Source organism: Crocodylus porosus, unplaced genomic scaffold (assembly GCF_001723895.1).
Source record: "Crocodylus porosus isolate Cpor-Errol unplaced genomic scaffold, CroPor_comp1, whole genome shotgun sequence".
Taxonomy (NCBI): Eukaryota; Metazoa; Chordata; order Crocodylia; family Crocodylidae; genus Crocodylus; species Crocodylus porosus.
In genome coordinates, this window is record NW_017728886.1 from 113,440,132 (window position 1) to 113,460,400 (window position 20,269).

Here is a 20,269-nt window from a genome sequence, read left to right on the forward strand (position 1 = left end):
CTGTCAGGGCAGCTAGGATCTGGAACCAACTTCCAAGAGAAGTGGTGCTGGCTCCTACCCTGGGGGTCTTTAAGAGGAGGCTAGATGTACACCTTGCTGGGGTCATTTAACCCCAGTACTCTTTCCTGCCATGGCAGGGGCTCAGACTCGATGATCTGCTCAGGTCCCTTCCAACCCTAGAAACTATAAGATATTAGGGCTGAACTAGATGACCTCCTGAGGTCCCTCTCAATCCTAATTTTCTATGATTCCATGATACTGTAAGGTGCCAGGTCAGAAATACATACAGACATATTACTGATTTCTTATTAAATAGACCAAAAGTGAAACAAGCATTCAGACTGGTAATTTTCTGCCCATTTTCTGGTTTCTACCATATAAACATTACTTCAGATAACTTGAACAAGATGGCTGCCATAAAGAACAGCATATTTCCAAACTGAGAAGATTCGTGATGGTGATTTGACCCTGAATAGAGAATAAGTTAGCAACAAAACCAAGAGAAACAAGGCTTCTAAGCAGAAAAACTTAAAAGTTCCCTAACTCCACTACAGGCAAATGCCTTTGACTCTTAAAGTGGCAGTATCACATTCAGGAATTCTCCCAGTTGAAAATGTTGGTAAAAGAGTAATGCAATACACTGAGAGTCTATTGTGATGGCTTTGTTAACTTGGGTAATGTTCTCAAAAAGATAATTTCATCGGGGAAGTCTGGGATTGCAAAAACCTTTTGGACCACACACCTGTCATCTAGGATCCCACTAGTCCCATCTGTCCATGATAGATGTAACACAGCATGGGTATCAGGCACAGAAAACTTGAGAGGGAAACAAAAGGACAGGTAAAAGACCTTTATTTCATGCTGTATTTTCTTTTAAGTGAAATGAGTTACAATATGTAGGCCTTTTTGGAATCACTGTTTAATGTAGCAATCTCATCATTACAGAAACTAACCCTCCCTATATAAATATCACTGGAAGAAAAAAAATTCCCAAACCAGGTTTGTTGCAGAATAACCACTCTCAGAGCCTGGCAAAGAATGGGATTCCTTCTGTAAACCTGCTGCCAACACAAACTGGCATCCTGGATCACAGTTACACAAAGATAAAGGTGAAAGTAAAAGACACTAATTAGAATGCTATAATTTAGGACACACATTCTGCAATCTTTCCTCACATGGGCAGTATCACCGAGGCCCAGGGACTCAGTTCTGCTCAGCAAGATACTGGGGTCAATCAAAAAAGACCAAGGTGAAGACGGTGGAGTTACCCCAGTAATAAACAGCCTATGAGAAAAAAGAATCAGGACCACTGCTTTAAACTTTATGCTCACATGAGAAAAGGTCATGATCTCCCACCCCAAACTACCACTGAGTCTTCCCCTCTTTTTCCCCCCCTGTTTTTCCCTATTAGACTGCAAAAACTTAAGGAGTTACAAAACCTAAATATTTTTCCTTTTTTGTATTCTGTACAGCAAACAACAAATCCCAGACATTAAAACAAATGTAATTAGACAACTACATTCTTGTACGTACTATGCATTTTTCCAGTTTGTTCATTCCCCAGAAAGAGGCTTAGGCGGGACATTCCTACAAAAATTGCTTGTATGTCTTTTGTGTTTAGATTGTTTACGTACTCTCCTGAGGCTTAAGGGGAGGTCAGGCTCCATGATTATTACTCCTCGTGCCTGTTTGTTATAATGCCTTGCACCACAAGGTACTAACAGCTGCTCAAAAGGACATGCCAACTCTGATGGAGATAGCAGTCCTTACATAAAAACACAGGATTAAATCCTATAGTTCTTACCACAGAAAATTCCCACTAAAGTCTCTTCTACTATTGACCAAATAAATATTGAGATTAAGCAGCTGTGGATTGGGTACATGAAAATCAAGTAATAAAACAGTCATATGACAAATGTAATAATAGCAACACAGGGCAAAATGGAAAGGCACAGACTCATGCAGATGGCACCTGGCAATGCACCACTCTAAGGGGAATTCTGGAAGGTACAGTGAATAGATCAGTGATTCTCTGATCACTGGGGTGCTGCCAGATCCTTTCAAGAGTGCCACAAGGTGTAAGCTATAAAGATATAAGCAGATAAGCAAGGCTCAGGCTCATACCTGCCTGAACAACCCTCCACCAGTACTGCCCAGCCCCTCTGCAAGGAGGTAAGCATTGTAATATATAACCTAGTTTTTTTTAATTGGGTGCCACTCACTTTGCAAAGTTATGGAGGGGTATCTCGCTTCTAATGAGGGGTGCCTCGAGTCCAACAAGTTACAAATCACTGAATAAGCTCCTCAGTTTGCTTCATGGCATGAGGTGTGGGATGTTCCAACATGGGTATGTTTGAGGAAAGGTTTTCAAATCACAGCTCTCAGCAGAATCAAGTGTGCTGCCATCTAGACGTGGTCACCTTTACTAAATAATTCAGTAGTGGCCCCGGCACTTTTTCCTTCCTCATTCTTAGCTAACCAGGAACATTGGCTCCAACAACACCTTGAAACCCTCTGGGTCAAACTGCAGGGGGGAAACTGCAAACTCCTGAATGACTACTTTGCTTCGGTATTCCACCAGGCCAAGGGAAAAATCATGCCAGACAGGGCAGAGAATGGGCATGGTGGAAATGACCACCTTCCTACTATTGACGTTGAACTGGTGCATGATCAATTAAAAAAATTAGACATATATAAGTCAGCAGGACCAGGTGAACTTCATCAGAGGATGCTGAAAGAGCTGGCTGTAGTCATCACAGAACCCCTGGCAAAACTCTTCTAAAACTCATGGCACTCCAGAAAGGTGCCTGAGGACTAGAAGAGAGCCAATGGCATGCCCACCTTCAAGAGGGGGAGGAGAGAGGACCCGGGTAACTATAGGCCAATTAGCCTAACTTCTATCTCAGAGAAAATCCTGGAAAAATTCATTAAGGAGTCTACGTGTAATACACTTGCAGAAGGTAGGATTCTGAATGACAGCCAGCATGGCTTCGTTGCAGGCAGTACGCATCTTACCAACCTCATCCCCTTTTATGGTCAAGTAACTCACCACCTGGATAAGGGAGAGGAGGTTGACATTGTATACCTTGACTTCCAAAAGGCCTTTGATCTGGTATCCCATGATGTTCTCATGAGAAAATTTGAAGACTGTGGACTTAACTGCTCGACAGTCAGGTAGGTAGGAAGTTGACTACAAGGTAGGGCCCAGAGAGTTCTAATGAACAGATCCATCTCATCCTGATGATAAGCGGCCAGTGGCGTCCCTTAGGGGTCAGTGCTTGGTCCAGTTCTTTTCAACGTCTTTATCAATGATTTGTATATGGGGGTGAAGAGTTCACTGGCCAAGTTCACGGATGACACCAAGTTATAGGGAAGCATGGTCACCCTTGAAGATAGGCTGCAGATATAGGCAGACCTAGACAGGCTAGCAAGTTGGGCGGATCGGAACTAGATGAAGTTCAACATTTAGAAATGTAAAGTGCTGGGGACGAACAATCCCCAACATACCTACAGGCTCGGCAGTGCCAAATTGACCAGCACCATGACTGAAAGGGACCTAGGGGTAATAATAGACAGCAGTATGGATATGAGTTGCAGTGGAACGCTGTAGCCAGCAGGGCAAATACTACTCTGGCATGCATCAATCAATGCATCTCAAGCAAAACCAAGGAAGTTATTCTTCCACTTTACTCAGCATTGCTGAGACTGCAGCTAAAGTACTGTGTCCAGTTCTGGGCGCCACACTTCAACAAGGACATGGTAAAGCTCGAGAGAGTCCAGAGAGAGCCACACGTATGATCAGAGACTTGTATGACAAGCCATACGAAGAAAGGCTGAGAGGGGACTTAGTAGCAGCTTACCACTACCTCAGGGAAATACATCAGGGGCTTGGCAACTGTTCACCAGGGCACCCTTGGGGAAAACCAGGAGTAATGGCCACAGACTCCTGGAAGACCATTTTAGGCTTAACACTAGGAAAAACTTCTTCACAGTTAGGGTGTCCATACCATGGAACAGGCTCCCTCCAGAGTTAGTGCAATCACCTACCCTGGAAATCTTCAAAAGAAGGGACGGTCACCTCCCTGGGGCTAACTGACTCCAGTTGTCTTTCCTGTTTAGTGCAGGGGGCGGGACCCGATGATCTTGCAAGATCCCTTCCAGCCCTTACAATCTATGACTCTATTCCAGAGATGGCTACGATACAAAGGACTCAGGGATGAAGGGACTGAAAATGTACCTGCCCCTTGGAGGAGGAAGTGAAGAGGTACTCGTGAGCTCTAAAAGAGTTTTAATAATCTGGAAATTAATAAACATTCCAGTGAACAGTCTCTGAAACAAATCCTTCTATTAAGTGTTTTAATCAAGGCATTTTGGAGCAGCTCTCTTCAGGCATATATTTGACCACATTTACTTTAGTTTGTTGTGTTTCTTGAATTCTGCATCATGCGCATTAGCCCAACATCCAAGGAAGAGTTACAAGACCTTCTCTGTATATCTGATACAGCTACCACATTATAAGTCACAAGAGAGAAAAAGAGATGTGGAAAAGCAATGACAGCTGGCTGTCTTCTTACTGGGATCATCATCATCCTCATCTTCTTAAACAGCTCAACTGCCCCTCATACCCTGGTAAAATAAGCTCTGCTTGTCACAGAAGGACTGAGATAAACCTAGGCACAGGGCAGCAATGAGACTGACCTTTCAGATTTCTCCTGCACCTGACCAGACCAGAAGCCTTCTATGCTCTGAACTGACCAAGTTTCACAAAAACAGTTCTTGATGCTAAGCAGGCTTTACAATGAGCCTAAATTTAGGAAGGAACAAGGAAATTATCCAGTATGTACCCTTTCCTTCCCAATGTATCATCAACTTAATTTGATATGCCTGTTTTAGACCAGACAAAATTACAATGCACTTTTACTGTTGAAGTACACCATACTTCTTGTCAACAGAGTAGGGTGGGAATGAGTGGGAAGCATAGTTTGCAAGCAAAAGTGTATCTACAGGTTCTAACAGTCAACGCCAGTGACAATATTTAGTGTCTTAAAGTAACTTGGATAAGGGCTTTTACATGTACCACATTAAACCTAAAGTCTTAAGAAACACTACATAAACTGATGTGGTTTATAAGTTCCAGCTTCCTTTGCACACAAGGGATCACACCACTAATCCACAGCTTATCTCAGTAGCTTCTGCTTGAGTTTAGTTTTAAGAGGTGTTTTATCAGCTACTAATTTTTTTTATTAGATTTATTAAGTTTAAAGGTAAAAGGGACAGTCTTAGTTTTAACAACAGTATCTAAACCAATGTCTAAATGCACAAAAAATGGTATAGTCAAATACCAACTGAAAATCTCAAAAGCAGGGAAATATTAAGTGAAGGGAAGTTTCCCTTATCCCTTGTGTTGCTTAGAACATCACTGATAACACATTCCAATATTTGATACATCTTCCACTTGAACTTCCAACAGATGCATCCAACAATACATGTTTCAGCTTCATCAAACTCACGCTCTAGTGCAAAACTTGAATGGGCACTCCCAGGTACTCTCTTAACAGTCAGATGGGTTGATGTGATTACATATATTCTGTACATCTGAGAAGTTATTCCGCCTTGCCACTGTTGAGATTGCCATTAGTTTTTGTTTGTTTGACTTGGGGGGAGAATTGTTCTACAGTGCAAGTTTCCCCTGGACTAAATTTAATGATTTAAATGCTAAATCTCTCTTATAATATGACACCATCATTTCTAAATATGGCTAATTTGTCTTTTTGTGCACTTCTTTGATCACACACCCACCTACATACACACACAGTCCATATATGTGTGAGACTGTGGGCCTGGACACACAACATGGTCACATTTGTTTAACCTGCTTATAGCAATGAAAAGAAAGAAATGGACAAATGCTTATACCACTGTAACTTGAATCTGCTGTAGAATTACCCATGCAAAAAACCATGGGGAAAACTACACTAGTACGAATTAACCTGGTTTAGGTCTTGTGTGTCTGTACACATCCTAGGGTTGCTCAATTCAAACAGCCTATTACCAGCTCCCCAGGCACATAATGGCAAGGCAAGACATTGTAGTAATGACTACTGCAATCGTTACTGTGGATAAGCTGGTCCTCTCTCCATTCCACACGGAGTGCAACTTACATTGAAGTACAAAGACTTGAGTGATACTATTGTTAGCATGTCATGTGTTCCACAACTACAAATGCCAGACATGAGAGAGGATGGAAAGAAGAAAAAGGGACTACCAACACCCGCGATGAACATTTTAGCAGTGTGTAATCTAATGCTAGTATAATTTCATATATAGAAGTAGTAAAGTCAAAAGTTCACTGTAACCTAAAAGCCCATCGGGCCAGTGTGGTTAAGGCACACCAGTTTCTACAGCCAATGACATCCAAAGGAGAGACGTAGCTAGCAATCATGTTTGGCCACCTCTCACACCCTATCCTAGTTTACCACTGGTATCTGGATTGACTGGGTACAACCCTAAGCATGCATCCAAAACAAGCCTCAAACTCACAACTCCAAAGCAGTAGCAAGAGTCAATCATACACCAACACAAGTAGAAATACTAGACTGGAAAATAAAGACAAAATGTTTTCAGACAGCTGAATTTTGGGGTATTTGGGTTTTAAAGACCATAATTCCTTTGAAAAATGTAACAAACATAAAAGAAACTGGAATTCAAATTTCCCTGACATGTTTTTCTAGTATTGCATTTACCAAACTTACAGAAACAACACCACTATGAATTGATTGACTCAGAATCGACATTGCTGCATTATCAGAAACTCAGCTCTCAGATACAGGCTGTATCCACGAGAATGATAACACAATATTCTGGCACAGGGAAGCCAGCAGGAGACAGAAGAGAGCAGGGACTAGGCTTTGCTATTAGAAACAGCTTATTATTTCTTTCTCTGAAAGCCACACTGTTGTAACTATTCAAGTCATCATGCTCAGTGTTCATACACAGAACGGCTTCATACACAGAACGGCTTCATCATGCTGTTTAGCGTGACTTCGTTTAGGACCTACCCTTCAAGCTAGTGACAAAGACAAGAATATTTTTTTTACCAACAACTTAAGGAAAGGAGAAATTAGACCATTATACTATCTGGCAACTTCAATGCAAGAGCTGGATGTAGTTTTAAGAACTGACCTGGTATCCTGAGCCAACGTGGAATTGCTAATATGAATGAAAGTGCCCAGTGAGTGTTAGAACTTTGTGCAGATCAAAATCTGTTACCAACACCTACTTCACTGAGAAAATCACAAGACACAAGACATTGCGGAAACTTCCAAGATCAGGGCACTGACACCAATTAGATCTAGTACTGACCAGGCATAACCACCTGAAAGAAATCCTTCATATGAGATCTTACTACAGCGCTGACTGTGACACTGACACAGTCTGCTGCAGAGTCAGAATCAAATGTCAAAAATATCCACTGTAGAAAACTTCCAATTGTCCTCAGATAAACATCAGCTAACCTAAAGACATAGAAAAATGCAGATAATTCAATGAAGAAGTTGTACAAAAGAGACTCTGACAACTACAGTGGTATTTCCCTGTTGAACACCATGAAAAAAACTAACTCATATCATGCTTCCTAGGCCACACTCTTAGTGAAGGAACCTACCCTGAAAGTCAGTGCAGTTTTCACTCAAGGTGCTCCACCACTGATATGATATTTTCAGTCAAGCAACTGCAAGAGAAGTGTAGAAAAAAACAAATACCACTGTATTTAGCCAGAGAAGATTCTGTGGGTAAATCCAATATCTTTTATTAGACCAATTCAAATAATTGGAAAATTCTTCTTAGCAAGCTTTCAGGCACAAACACCCTTCATCAGGCTGAGGAAGGATCTGCAGGTGGTCTGTGCTCTTCCTGGATGCAGTCATAAAGCAGCCAGAGGCCAGTATGTATGCAAGAAATGCAGTCAGTTAAAATGTAAATTGAGGTGGTCAGTAGGTGAGAGACAGGTAGGTGGGGGTGGCAAGGGGGAATGAATGTAGCTGTAGTCAAAGGATGAGAGACAGAAGGGTGGTGGGGAAGGGAATAAGAGTAGCTGGTAAAAAGTGGAGGGTTTACCTGGGGAGTCAGATGTTAGGCAGGTTCTAATGTGTCATAAATCCAATGTCTATATTTAGTCCATGATTTTTTGTATCCAATAGATTGATGAAGTGAAGTTCAAAGGCTTGTCTGTGAAAGGTATTTTGTAAATTCCTTTTGAGGATTAGAACTGTGAGACTGGGGAGAAAGTGGTTTTCTTGTGAGAAATGTGCCCCTACAGGTAATTGGGTATTCTTGTCTTGGATAGATTTTTGGTGTGCGTTCATTCTGGTGAGCAGCTGTTGTTTCATTTCTTGCCAATTCTGCTTGCCATAGCTCAGACTGAGAAATTACACGAATGTGCCTCGATTTTCCTTATGTAACAAAGGATGTAAGTGACAAGGTATGGAACACCAATGACACACCAACCTCTTTCACAGTGTCTGTTTCACAGCATCTCCTAGGTGCTTATCATTGTTTTGCTGATTTAACCTAACAAGTTGGGCAGAGCAGAGTTTAAAATAGTCCTGGCTGTAAGGTTTCAGTAAACAAATCTGAATCATATACATTCATTGTAGTATGTATTCTGCATCTGGAACTTGTTCAGACCCAGGCAAGAGACTGGACACTCAGCTGTATTCTAAACATAATGCTAATTCATTTGAGGGTATTTAAAATAATTATAACCTTTTCATTTACCATCTAGGACTTGGTAGAGTTCTGGTTAACTGTAAAGTAAAATGAGTTTGTTGGTCTTCATCTAATCCCAGAAGCCACAAATTGACTTTTCTTTTGGCAACAGAAACTCCGCTTTGTAAGTGGAAAGAATTAAAAAGGAATTTATATGAAGTATAGTTCAGTTATTGGCAAAAAGAGAAGGTTATGAAAAGTTGTAATTTTTTTTTTTTTTTTTTTTTTAGAGTGCAAGAATTTATATATTTAATTAAATCTACGATGCCTTTTTGTAAATTTCTCAAAGTGTAAATATGAACTAAAATGGAGCTACTTAGTCATATTTACTGCATGGCCAAGTACTGTAATGGTTTTTATAGAGGTCATTATTATCCACCGACACTTCTGCAGTCGCCTACCAGTTTCTGAAGAGCTTACATCTCATTTATTATAAAAAATAAATGTAGTTTTATGAGAAATGAAATGCAGTGTCATCACAGATAGTCTGCAGGGCACAAATCAATTTGGATACATGCATCAAACCTCTGTACAGCCTGGTTTTTAAATCACAGAGATTACAGCCCCCCGCCATCCAACAAAGGGGTTCTGCTGTTTCCCTACCCATACTGCTGAGGCACCTCAAGTCAATTCCCAGTTTGCATGGGCAGATCCCAGATGTATTGAAGGTGTGTGCAGCACAGCTCCCCTCAGACCATGGGGGGAATGGAGGCAAGGTGTAGCTAGAACCCCTGGGTTGGTGGACACAGGGGAGCCAGAAAGGGAGAAGACATTACTGTTGCCCTGAGCTGAGCCGGACATGGAGGCAAACCCAAAAGCTGATCCAGTTCTGCTCCAGTCAGGACCTGTAGGAAGCAACTGTGCAGTGAGCCAGGCTCAGCCAGGGATGGCACTGACAGCAAATTGGTTCTTTTTTCTAGCACCTGCTCCCCCTAGCTGGCATCCCCACCCAAGTGTCTCCTGCTGACCGAGAGCAGATGCTAAAAGAAAGAACCTGTGTGCCACTGATGCCATGGCCCTGGCCAAGCCTGACACCTTGCTCACCTGTTTCCTGTAGTCCACAGCTGGAGTGGGGAAGGAACAGCTCTGGGACCCTCCTACCCCTTGCCTGCATTAGCTGGGGACAAACAGCAGCAACAGTGTGGGATGGGTTCCTATTTCCAGTGTTTACTCCTGGCCAGTGGAGAACATAGGGGAGCAGGAGGCAGCAAGTGCAGGAAAAAGAAACCATCCACTGCACATCAGTCTCCTGCCAAACCTGGTTCTCCTTGAGATAGGAGCAGTTTTAGGACCTCCCCTGAGCCCAGGTCAGCTGGGAACATCAGCAGCCATGGAAGAGTGGTGCACCTTCCTGGAACCATCTCTGCCAGCTTAATATTATGGATGACCAAAGGGGCTGTGATACATAAAAGGCTGTGAACCAGTGCCATGAACTTCAAGAATGTAGCAGTGGCCTACATTATCTTTGACTGGCCTACATTAGTCTACTCCTTTGTAGTCAGTGGAGCTCTCCTGCTTTCCAACAGCTGAAAATCTGACCACTCAGCTTGCTTGAGTCACAACTCCTCTCAGACCACAAACTAATATGCTGCACATTCAAAGTGCATTCTAACTTAATAATCAGACATAAGCCTGTAAAAGCCAAGGAAAGGACTCCATCAATCTCCACGACAGTAAGACTTTAGGGCCATTAATGATAGCTCATCCTAGGAAAAGACAACACTTACAAAATGACAGTTTCTACCCTGGTTTTAGTTATAAGTAAATACTTTTTAAACAGGTAATTAAAAACTAATATTTGTTTTTGAATATTTGTACAGTTAATAGGAATAATACATTGTTTTTATACGAAGAGGGATATAATCTATCCACAGGGGTAAACACTATAGCTCATTAGTAAATATTTACAGGAGCAGACACTCGCTTACCTGTTATAAGCAGTATATATATGACTACTCAGTTTTAAAATAATTTTCATCCAGCTTGCAGACTGCGAAGTTTAAAATGACATCAGAATTGGGATGCCAGTTGTTCAGATGTGACATCACAATTACTGAAAGCACAAAACATTCTGAATTAATATTTACCTGCCCTCTCAAGGCTGATATGAAATTTCATTCATTAAAGTTTGAAAAAACAAGATGGAAGGTAGTATAAAAGTGTAACATTAACACTTCTTTGTGTGTTTTGTTTTGTATTTTAAGCTCCAAAGAGGCTAATGTGTAATTACACACACCACAAAAATAATACCAACCAATCTTTAGTGGGAATCTTTTTTTTTTTTTAAATTCCATATTAGTGTCTTACACAACATGAAAAAATAGCTAGAACAGGTTTAACACTAGGGAAAATCCAGCGTTGTAATACCCATTTCTCTACTTTAACATTTAATTTTGTCAGGACAGCAAAAGAAAACTGGCTATAAACACAGCTATAAACTTTGTTTAGAGTTCAATCACATTTGCTAAAATTGTTGAAGGAGCCTTTTTTTTTTTTTAACCCACAATTATAAATTGTAACAAGAGAAAAAGAAATCAATCTAGAAATCCAGAATTAGCAAAAAGATAAAACCAAAAAGAGTCAGAATACTGATAACCTGATTCAGAGGATTCCTGTTGACTTCTGTTGTATTTTCACAAGAGAACTAGGGTAAACTTTCAAATGCTCAAAGTTTCAGCCCAGTACTCTCTACAGATGTCCTCTCAAAACTGGAACAAGACCTCTTGAAACAGGATATATATAGCACAGGCCACTGCTAATCAAGGCTTTGATTTCTCTGATTCATGACTTCTTATTACTTTACTGATGTTGAAATCTTGGGGCATTACAAAGATTATGATTTTTATTGTATTTCCCAAGGTAACTACTGGAGATTTCACCATTTTTTTTGAAGAGTCTCCCTAAACTAATATAAATCTGCCTTGAGAAAAATCTTCAGAATTTTAAATCAGAAGGATTATTCTCAACAGAGGTTCTGGGGAGAGGTGGAGTCGGTCAAAAATGGTACTCCATACTGCATTGTTCCTTTGGTGAGTAACAACAGATTATGAGAAAGCGCTGTGGTTAATCCAGATAAGTAGGTTGCCTGCAAATTTGCACCAAGGATCTCTCGTCCAACTGAACTGGAAAAATCAAACAGCAGAAAGAAAAGGAGATATTGTTTTAAAGTAAAATCATTAGTCACTTACACTGATTTATATTCTGCAGAATCTAATCTGGAAACCACTGGATTTGGAGCATCTGTGTTTCACAGCCTGGGTAAAGTAAATTTAAATAATCCTGAAAAGCTCAAAAAGGTATTTTTCTTGTAGCTCTTTGTAACCATTTCATGTTTTGCACAAATTAAAAAGGAGCTGAATCAGATATCTCCAATCACATCTGGAAACAGCCCCAAGATACTGCGTGTGCTGTGCTAACTAGTACTCAAATTACGCGATTTAAAAGAAATGGCTGAAGAGCTCCTCAGACCCTGGCATTCCTCTCTCATCTTTCCTTCTGTATGATCTCAGTTTACATCTAATAAACATGTAGTTTATTATCTTCATTTAAACCATGCCTTTTGCTAAGCTATGGCAGGAACCATGGCGTATATCATGACTGCAAATCAATAATGGGCAATGCCCCTCTGCATCATGATTGCAACAAATTAAGACTGGAATTTGTCATCTTTTCCCTTCCCACTAGGTTGAGAAGGTATTTAATAAAGCATTCTCAGCTCACCTCTCTTGCTGTTCTGTTACCATCAGCATATGAACTTAAACCACAGCACTTCCGACAAATTCTCAAGGCACCTCTTTTGTTCCCTTTAAATTAAATCCGAATTGGTTGCACGTTTTACTGAGCTGCTAATGCTCTCCACATGTTCTGCCTTTCAAACTCAAAATGTTTTCTATTAGATACGTCTAACACTGAACAGAAATCTGTAAAATGTCCCTCAAAGAACCCAAAGAACCTCTTTGCTTTGAGACCTTCATTGTGTCAGTAAATCACAATTTACAGACCTAAATAAGAGGCTTATTATGACATTCATGCTTTTCTGCATATTTGGGAGGTTATATTACAATTAATACAAGTTGTAGTTTCTCTGAATATCATTTACTAAACTAAGAAACAATTTAGAGAACAGTTTCTGAACATCAGCAGGAAGTGCTTCATTGAGTCTGCAACTGCTACTTTAGATCAACTGTCAGTGCAGTGTAAACTGATAAATGCCAAACACACCAACAGTTAGAGAATTTTAAGCCAGCAAGGATAACCATGCAGAAGAAAAGAAATACTAACAGTATAATTTCATGCAGGACCTTAATTCATCCCTGTGGGAGATCCATTTTTATATTACATGCTCTCACACTACATTTTCATACTTTTATATACTTGTGTTAATTTCATGTAACAACTTTTTCACTATTGTTTATCTACAGTAATTTCTTTGTTAGATGGTACCAAATATCATTATGGACCTGGGGCTCAGTTTTATCCTAATACTTGAGCAGAACTGGGAAGGCCTTATGGCCTCGGCATTTCAGGGACAATTCTCCAAGGTTCTGAACCATTTTCACAAAAATAATTAGCAATGCTATAGCTCAGTACCCTCCATAAACCTCTAATCATTTAGAGTTTCCCCACAGGCATCATGATACAGATGTGTGTCATAGAGGGATTTATGGACCTATCTAGAGGAGGATAAACCATGAGTAAGAATAAGCCGCATAGAAAATTTGAATGTGGTTTTAGGAGTAAGGGGGTGATTGGAAGTAAATGGCTTATATGGCACAGTGGTGGCAAAAGTCTGGACAACTGAATTTTCAGAAAACTGAATGATTTACAAAATGGAAATTGTCATGGACTTTCTGCTACTCCTGCTACAACATATTCCCTGACCTAAAGGGGTGCTCTGACATTAAATTATAATGTTTATAAAGTTCCAAATAAACAAAAAGAATGATTATATTTATTCCATAAGCAAAGAAAAGCAATACTTTAATATAATTGAAAGTGATTATTTCAAAAGAAGAAAGGAACTCTATATTTGTACAAAAGAATCTGCATTAATTTTAAGCTTTTTCACATTTTCATATATACATAGATCTTAAGGCCAGAGGGAACCTAGGAAGATTCTTGCGTCCAGCCCCCTGCACCAAGCATGAAAGATAACTGGGGGTCAGGTGACCCCAGCAAAGTGACTGTCTAGTCTTCTCTTGAAGATTTCCAGGATAAGTGGTTACATCAACTCCAGAGGGAGCTTATTCCACAGTCTGGGCACCCTGACTGTGAGGAACCATTACTCCTGGTTTTCCCTTTGGGTGCCCTGTCTCACCGATCCCTTGATGTACTCCCCTAGTGTAGCAGTAAGCTACTACCAGGTCCTCTCCCAGCCTATAGGTGTGTTGGGGTTGCTCATCCCAAGGTGGAACACTTTACATTTCTTGATGTTGAACTTCATCAGATTCCGGTCCACCCAACTTGCTAGCCTGTCTAGGTCCGCCTGTATCTGTAGCCTATCTTCAAGTGTGACCATGCTTCCCCATAACTTGGTGTCGTCCATGAACTTGGCCAGTGAGCTCTTCACCACCACATCCAAATCGTTAATAAGGATGTTGAAAATTATCAGACCAAGCACAGACAGACCCCTGTGAGACACTGCTGCCCACTTCTTGCCAGGATGACACAGATCAATTCACTATGACTCTCCGGGTCCCATCCTGCACAGCCAGTCTCTCAGCTACCTGACTGTCTCAGAGTTAAGCACACAATCCTCCAATTTTCTCGTGAGAACATCTTGAGTTATCAGATCAAAGGCCTTTTGGAAGTCTAGGTATACAATATCAACCTGTAACTGGAGCATTGCTTTAAAATATCTTTAGTGAATTAGCACTGCTTCAGTCACAGATTTGTGGTCCTTCAAAACTACCACAGCTTGATTGAACATCATAAGTTGATACACACATTCAGATATCTAAATGGGCATAAACCTATTACTTCATGATTATAGTATGCGTGTTAGCATCTAGAGGCTGTAGTCAAAGCCTGGCACACAATCATGCTAGGTACTATATTAAAATATGCTCATATAATGAAAATGCACCAAATAGCTTAACATCTCAGTATACACTGTGAAATAATTAATATGTACAACAAACAAATGTGGGAATCGCAAAGTAATAGTGAGATCATTACTATAATGAAATCAGCAGAAGACATAACATACTAATTGCCTTGCCATTATCATTACAGAAAACTTTCAAGGAAAATAGAACTCTTCCCCTATTTTGGTCAGTGAGTACTTGATTAATATCTCACCGACACTAAGGTCAGCGGTGTTGCTAGGGAAAGTAAACTGGCCTACAATTTAGTCCAAGAAATATTGGGAACTTAATCTTCTTAACAGGATTCCTAACAGTGTTTATGTTTCCTCTTTAAAGTCATATCCTTATTTACAGAGGAATGTACAAAGGCCTCAAATAATCCTCCTAAAATTTAAACATATGCATGCCCACAATAAAATTCTATTAAGGTACAAATCAGTAAGATTTAGCCTAGAGAGCCATAACTCACTGTAAATGTCATTACATAAACCCAGCTCTAAAATTTGACCGATTTTGTAGGAAAAATGGCTCTAAAACTAGGTACATTAAGGACTGATCCTGCACCACTCATGTCAATGCTAATCTTGACATCAACTTTGATGGCTGAAAGACTGAGTCCACAATTCTGATTGTAATTATGCTTTTTTAACAAAAAATGTTTTAAATAAAAAGGTCTTTAGATAGAAAAACTTATTGGAAAGATCACAACTTGCCTAGAAACTTTTTAGCTTGCTTAAACATTGTTTTGACAGACCTGAACCAGAGTTATATAAAACATGACAAACAACAGAAGAGTTGTAGTGGCAAAAAGTTATTTGTTCTTTCTTCCAGCAAGCCCTTAATTTGAGCTTGATATACAATGTAATAAGACCCCAAAATCAAAGAAAAATAATTAGGTGTTAAATTAGAAAAGAGGAGGACAGGATGTTGAAATTACATACCTGGTATCTTATATTTGCTGACAATTTCAGTGATTAAAATAATAAAAAGCATTCCACCATACATAACCTCTTTCTACCTCCCTTTTAAATAGTTGCTTTAGTGACTAGTTGGGACATAGAGGACACGTAAAAAACCAAGATAATATGTTAATGCACAGCAGAATAAGCTACTGCACATAAGCATCACCTAAAAACATTAGGCTTGTGCTACAGCCTAATACACATTTATTTAGTACCTCATACTAGAAGTACTAAATGTAATGTGAATTAGGAAAAGCACATCAATGTATGTGCAGACACGCCTAGAATGTGTCTCTGTAAAACTCACAATAGATTAGCTTGCAGCCACTAAGTCCTTTCACAATAAAGCCCAATGAATTCCTAAGAGACTACAATCACCTAATACAGGAAATATATATTTAGACATAATAATATATATATATTTAGACATTTTGACCATCTATGTCCAAAAATGGAAAAGAAAAATAACAGCTTTACAGAGAGGAAAAATGTTGGCCCAATTTATGCACGGGGTATCTTCTATGAAGAAAGCAATTTCTTTGCTGTCACCTTTAACGGAAATGATGACTAGATGTGGAATCTTGATCACAGCTATGTGGCAACAGTGTTAAAGAGTACACAATGCTCTCTGATAAACATCCATAGCGTGCTAGTGTTGACTTTGAACAGCCAGTTGCATTCTAACCGCAAACTTTTCCAAGCATATTGTGAGGAAAGACAATTGTAATTATAGCACATAGGTGGGTGGGACCCAAAGAAAATAGCTGAGGAAAGAAGTTTCTTATTCTATGAAACACCATCTCAGTTTGCTTAGTCCCTGGCCTCTACCCTGAAAAAGTAATACATCTTTCAACCGTAAAACCTAATGCTTATATTTTGAAACAAGGCATAACATGAAGATGATGTGGATGTATACACAAGATGAAAAATAATAACCATGGACAGTGAAACACCCCTTCACTTCAGTGACATCTGTACACTGACGCACATCATTCCTGAGTGATCCTTACACTCAAAGCCTTCAAATTCCCACCATTGTCTCAAAAAAGTTTATTAAATCAACAATACAATCAGACACAGACTGAATCAACATCTGAGATCTAAAAAATCCAAACTTTTACAGGGGGTTGGATCTGAAATCTGATTGAAATGTTGCAGTTGGCTCTCATGCCTATTACAAACTAATCCAAAAATGCATACTCAAACACCTCCAAACATAGAAGTTGGAAATCTGGATCTAAATTTTGCAACCTGGATCCATTTTTGTTTAAAATTAAATTCATGATTTATAAATGAACATTACGACCACTGCTTTAGGACACATTTTCAAATAGAAACAGTTAACAAGTACATAATTAAATGCATACAAACAAGGGGCATTTGTATATGTCAATCAACTGTAAATGCAAGCAGATGCAAATGAGGTAATTGCATAAGCTAGCCCAGAACCTGATGCTTTAATTCCTAAACCAGTGCTTTCCAGCCAAATTAAAACCCTTACATGAAAAATATTTTTAAAATGCGACTCCAAGAAACATATGAAATATTCTCTTGTGCAAATGGTCTGCTCTGTTGAAAAAATTCCCATACCTAACCAGAACAAGCCTGTCTCCAAACTGTTTTTAATTTAATTCATATTTATACAATCATCCTAGACTTGGCATCCTTACTTCTTCTCTAATGGCAAAGCACATAAGCTTAATAATGGTCTACTGTAGTTCTTCAGTCAACTAGTCTAGGGGAATCTGTTTCTGCATCATGCAGCCTCGAGACAGATCTCAAGAGGAGGCATTTAAGGAATTCTGTAGGTTGTTTATGCGCTGTTCAGATTCTCAGAAAAGCTATTTCAAAATGTGACCTGAGATTAAGAAAAAAGTTTAGCAGTATTCAAAATCTGACTTCATGAACTCTGACATTAAAAATCTCAAAAAGAAAATGAATCTGTACTCAGCATTCACCTTTAAAAAGGAGGACCTTTAAACCACACATGTCCCTAGTTCTGCTGTCCCCCAAATCAACCCCAGCACAAACATTAAAGTGCCAAAATTACCCAATACTGAAGAGATAAACTAAAGGAGAAAAAAAATAGCTAGGGAGTATATTCTTTTTATGGGCTCACACCATCTTTACTGTCTTTGCACATGACACCACCAGGACATTCCAGCCATTTGTAGTAGCTTCTACCACTCGGGTTTGTAACTTGGGAGTACAATAAGCCATAAGATGAGTATAAGCCAATAGTGTGCAGTTAGTGATAAAAAGCCAACAGCATATTAGGTTCTATTAACAGGAGTGTCACTTGCAAATCAAAAGAAACAATTATTCTGCTCTATTCAGCACTGGTGAGGCCTCACTTGGAGTACTGTGTTTAGTTTGGGCCTCAGACTTCAAGAAGGATGTGGACAGATTGAAGCAAGTCTAGCACAGGGCAACAAACATACTTTCAGGGCCTGGGAAGTAATACTTATGAGGAAAGGCTGATAGAACTAGAGTCATATAGTCTGGAGAAGAGAAGACTGAGGAGGGATTTCATAACAGTCTTCAAATACCTGAAAAAAATTACAGGGAGAATGGAGATGGGGCTTTTCTCTTTGGCCACTGGGGACAGGATTAGGAGCAATGACCTCCAACTGCAGCAGGGGAAACTGACATTCAAAATTAGAAGGAACTTTTGGACTATGAGGGTGGTCAAGTATTGGAACAGGATATGTACAGAAATTGTGGAATCTCCTTCAAAAGCAGGTTGGATACACACTTGGTAGGGGTTGCCTTGAACAGAGGGCTAGACTAGATGGCCTTGTAAGGTTCCTTCCAGACCTACATTTCTATGATCCTAAGTGAGTTGCTATACAGTGAGCTGGATAGAAATCTTCACTGCTATGCACCTACTCTGCCACACATGCAATGGCAAAGGAACCACCCCTTATGCAATTCTGGCACCATGAGATCGCTTAGGTACACCTGAACTACATTTTAATATTAGTTCCGATTAGCTTTTCTCACAGAAGCAATATTCTAATCAGAATTTCTTTCAAATCAATGACATAATAATGACAATGTGCATGACCAAGATTTGCAAGATTCTGAGCATTAAATATTATGTGCTATTAAAACACAGGAATTGCTGTCACTAGCAATTTCTCTGGTCTGTCTCGACTCAGCATACATCATTTGCTTTAAGTGTCTTCACACCACATAATTAATGTCACTCCCAGCTTACAGTGACACATACCAAAAGCTTCATTATGTTTCTTAATAAATAAATTATGAAAATTGACATAACAGAAAAAGAAGAAAATACCAACATTTGTCACTTTCCCATCCCTAAAAAAGGCCAAATTTTGTTTACTTTGCAAGATTCTACCGAATTCATGAAGACAGGTGACAATGATATGATCCTTTATCCCACCTTTCAACAAAACAAGCTTAATTAATATTCTGGTAAAACTCATTTCCTAGACTACTCTCTCTTTTATTGGTCATCCATCCTGGTAAGTGTGTGGAACGTCACTTACCAATGCAGGCATGGACTCTCACGGAGAGCTGGGTTCTCAGAATTATACTGTGCTTCTTACCCCTCCTAGGGAAAAAAAAAATGGAAAATATTCATGCCAAGCATTCAAAACAGTGAAGAGTAGACCCTGAATGCTCAAGGTCATTTAACATGATTATGCAAGAATCTCACATTAATGATGTGAGATTACAAGCAGTAAAGTGTTTCAACCTTCATAACAATATTTCATAACTATTCCTTTCATTGTTAAGCATTTCAGGAAAAGATAACGTTAAATTATCTTAATTCTGTCCACATGCTTTCTCATACCCATTTTGATAAGTACTTAATTATACGGTCAGTTACTATTCCCATATCAATACAATGCATCTTTTTTCCCCACAAGCTAAAGCCCATTTCATCTAGGTATTATTCCACGTCGAAATGAAGAACCATAATGTGTCTGGATGTCTTAGTCCTTTTGTGATTATTGAGCAGAATGGAACAGGGTTGTGGTTAGTGACATAGGTACCTAAAAGTGCCACTCAGACATCTAAGAGAAAGAATGGGATCTAGACCTCAGGGAGCTGTTTCTATCTCTAGTTGCCTACATATAAACACAGGGCAATTTGCAATGGATCGTGACTTTATCCGGATCAAAACCATGTTTCACTAGGGAATACTGTGATTCTTCTCTTTGACACAGGCTACTACCATACCTTATATCACCTTTTTTTATCCACAGTTATTTCAGAAAAAGAGCAAGTTTTGTTTATTTTTAATAACAAGGAAGAAATCGCTCTCCTAGAAAGTCTGCCAGGAAAAACACACACACACACACACACACGTGTGTGCGTGTATACATGCATATACATATTATATATATAATATTTTTCCTGGCAAACTTTCTAAGAGAGTAATTCCTTCCTTGTTATAAAAATAAGCAGAAGTTCCTTTTTTCT

General features: G+C 39.4%; 1 protein-coding gene across 4 annotated transcripts in view; it reads right to left on the reverse strand.

The window, feature by feature from the left end:
* Positions 1-20,269, reverse strand: part of FHOD3 (formin homology 2 domain containing 3) — a 640,284-nt gene that overhangs the window by 519,765 nt on the left and 100,250 nt on the right. For all 4 annotated transcript variants that reach the window (XM_019540836.1, XM_019540820.1, XM_019540847.1 and 1 more), the window contains exon 3: positions 19,330-19,394. In XM_019540836.1, coding sequence (XP_019396381.1) covers positions 19,330-19,394 — 65 coding nt within the window. The remainder of the gene's footprint in view (positions 1-19,329; positions 19,395-20,269) is intronic.